The following is a 3319-nucleotide window of genomic DNA, read 5'->3' on the forward strand; positions in this document are numbered from 1 at the left end:
ATAAAAAATTTAAAAAACTAAAATTTTATTATATTTTTTCTTTTAAATTAAAAATCTCACAATTTTTCTTCAATTGTTTTTTAAATTTGAAAAGTGACAATTTGTCTTTTAGAGTTTTTTTCATCTTTTTCTCGATAACGGTCTGTTATCTCTAACCATCAGTTGTCCTCCCTCTTTATGTCTCCCCCTTTCATCTCTAACCACGAATCAAGAGAGATGATCTAAAAATCAAAAAAAAAAATAAATTGTCTAGACATATTATCATCTAGACATAGTCGCTTGCCTATACTTTATCTAAACGACAAAGATATTGTCTAGATGAATCATCTAGATTTATCCAATTCAGACGATATCGTGGCTTATAAAGAGATAACCGAACTTTTTTTTATGGATTAAAGTTGAAAGTGTCATCACTAATAATCGAAAATCATGGTTAAAGTGAGAAAAAAAAAATTCTAGATTTAGAGAGGAAATGAAAAATACTACTTTTCAAAATTTAAAAATTTTAAATAAATGTAAAATTATTAATTTTTAAAATTTAATAAAAAAATTTTATATTTTAAATTTTTTAATTAAATAATAATTTTATCTCTAATTTTATCAATTATTTTTATTAAAATTTTGTTTATATACATGTGTTTGAAATTTTGAAAGTTGTAATAAACTTATCTTGAGACTTCACTATCCTTTGGCCTTTTAAATTACAGCTGTATTCTGACATGACATATTATGCATATTGAAAAATTTTCTATGCTGATAAAAATTAAATGACGGTAATTAAAATTCTGAATATTGCCGCCGAGATTTCTTTTTACTGTTGTGATGAGATAGTCAAGGGTCTAACGAGTAACTACAATTTTGTCACAGCAAGACGGTGATAGCGCCACAGGAAAAGAGTACCTGGTGACTCAAATTTTTAACTTGTTACCAATATAAATGATAAGATTTAATTCTTTCTTTGAAGTACTGTAGAGATTTGATTATTTTTCAACGAATGATACTCAACCCATGGCGTTTATCAAGACTTCGTTACATCGACAAGCTGACTTTTACCAGGAATCTCGCCGGAAAAAATTGCCAGATATCTCTTTCACATGCATTCTTGTAAACATCCTTATTTACGATACAAGAAACATTGAGGAACAAGTTTATAAAAAAACAAAAAACAATTTAATTTATAATTAAATGTAACAAAGGAGTATCTAACAGAGATGAGATCATAATTCGCTAGCGTACAGATAAATTTTGGAACTTGAAGTGAGATTCTATGCCCCAAAAAGGGTGATTTTCAGGACCGTGCCAAACTAGATTGCCTCAGTCTAGAGATACGCTTAATTAATTAGAATAAAATAAGTAAGGAAATTTTGCCGAGAAATTGGATTAGGTGTAACGCATAGATTACGAGACGACACGTGCTGTGTCTTAACCCAACTTATGGAAGAGAACGGAGAGATGACTTCTGACTGGTCAACAAAGTCACCCTCTCAACTTCGACAAATTTAAGAAGGCTATCACCTCTATTGTTTACTGTACCTGAAGAAAATTATAACATTACTATATATACATACACGAGTGCATATATCTACAGTAGTAACAGCAACAGTTTTTTTCATAAGCATAAGGTATATAATTAAAATTTTTAATTTTCGAATGACAGGAAGTAATAAGATAACATGGGTTTGCGTGCTTAGACTAAACAAAGAGGGTCGCACGTTGGCGGATAGACAAGCAAAATTGCTCGTAACACAATTGGGCCAAACCCCAGTTTGGGGACACATGGAGAAGGACAGTATGGCGTATTTCTTACAACTTGATTTCTCTCTCTCTCTCCCCCAAAACCCCTATTTAATAAGCAGCTTAGCCCACTGCTTTCCCCCATGCAATTGTCTTCTTCAACCCTAGTAACAATACATCACTACTTTCCCCAAACTTTCTTTCCGCATTTTCCTTCTTTTCTTGCATGTTATCTTACCTCCCTGTCCATAACCTGACCCAAACAATCCTCTTTTTATCCTCCTATATATATCTTATTTGTTTCGCTTCCATCTACCTGTATTGTCTAACACTTATATATCTATAAATAAATAAATAAATTATAGATAAGTTAAGTATGTCAAGCAGAAGGTCACGTTCGAGGCAGTCCGGAGTTTCAAGGATCTCTGATGATCAGATCAGCGATCTTGTATCAAAACTGCAACAACTTATTCCTGAGGTTCGGTCTCAGCGCTCCGACAAGGTAGCTAATGTGGTCTTTTCTCTCTCCAACATGCAATTCGTTTTTGTGTGGCCTTCGTTTGTTATTGTAGATAAGTCTATTATTCTCACACCGTCATCTATTTTCTTGTGGTGCAACAAGTTGAGGTGTGGGACTAAACATGCTCCCTTGTATATTGACAATATGCATCAAATAATTAATATAGCACATTTGGTTTAAGTGTTAACTAAAAAATCCACGAGTATTAATTGCGAATGATACATGTGGGCATGCAGGTATCGCCTTCTAAGATTTTACAGGAGACTTGTGACTATATTAGAAGCTTACACAAGGAGGTTGATGATCTTAGCGACCGTTTATCCGCACTGTTAGCTGCGACAGACAGCAATAGTGCTGAAGCAGCCATAATTCGGAGCTTACTTATGTAATAGAGCTTAATAATTTGTTAATCTTCACATCTTATATGTACTTAGGGTTTGGTCACTAGGCCTTATGGAAGGGATGAACATGGGCTGTACAGCTCCATGATATGCATATCCCTTTCAACCTGTACTACCAGTCATATAATAAACTCATCATATATAGAATAAAAAAACTTCTACATGAGTACTTAAATTAATTGTGTTTCATATATTTTAAACATCTCATGTGCGTGCTGCCACTACTTCTGATGAAATTGAACATATATAGTGTTAGTCTAAAAGAATAAAATGTATTTACAAATCATCTCATGGCTGCTAATTTTGAGTCCTTTCAATAATATATATAAGCCGCATTAATTTGGGCAAATATTTCAAAACTTCTGGTATTGTTCACTGTCATGTTATTGGATTATCTAATCAATCTATCTTATACCCGGCCAGCAACTGAGCAGTGGACCCGTAATTTGGTCAACCTTGGAGTTGACAGGTACTAGCACGTGATTGATTTGCCCCACAATAGTTCCGAGTTGAGATTAAATCAGGATGCATGTAGCCCGTGAGATAATTGTTTCATTTCAGACCCGTAATTTAGACAATTTCTGCTCCATAAATATCAGTTTATTTAATTTGGATGTAGCATTCAAACTTACAACCGCACTTGTAGTTAAGCGCAGTGGATTGA

The 3319-nt window shown here is 33.3% G+C and overlaps 1 protein-coding gene across 1 annotated transcript; it reads left to right on the top strand.

Annotated features, from left to right (window-relative positions):
• The first annotated feature begins 1767 nt into the window (after positions 1-1767).
• LOC123217392 (transcription factor PRE6-like) lies at positions 1768-2834 on the top strand. The gene is made up of 2 exons (XM_044638400.1): positions 1768-2236; positions 2491-2834. The coding sequence occupies exons 1-2, from the start codon at positions 2111-2113 to the stop codon at positions 2641-2643; spliced, it is 279 nt and encodes a 92-aa protein (XP_044494335.1). The 5' UTR covers positions 1768-2110; the 3' UTR covers positions 2644-2834.
• Positions 2835-3319: the final 485 nt, after the last annotated feature.

The sequence above is a fragment of the Mangifera indica genome, chromosome 5 (assembly GCF_011075055.1).
Source record: "Mangifera indica cultivar Alphonso chromosome 5, CATAS_Mindica_2.1, whole genome shotgun sequence".
Taxonomy (NCBI): Eukaryota; Viridiplantae; Streptophyta; class Magnoliopsida; order Sapindales; family Anacardiaceae; genus Mangifera; species Mangifera indica.

What these genes read in the sequence shown, in the direction of transcription:
- LOC123217392 (XM_044638400.1), top strand. Translation starts at nt 2,111, where the DNA reads ATGTCAAGCAGAAGGTCACGTTCGAGGCAGTCCGGAGTTTCAAGGATC. An exon ending in GGTCTCAGCGCTCCGACAAG is followed by an intron (nt 2,237 to 2,490) that starts GTAGCTAATGTG and finishes GTGGGCATGCAG; the next exon opens with GTATCGCCTTCTAAGATTTT.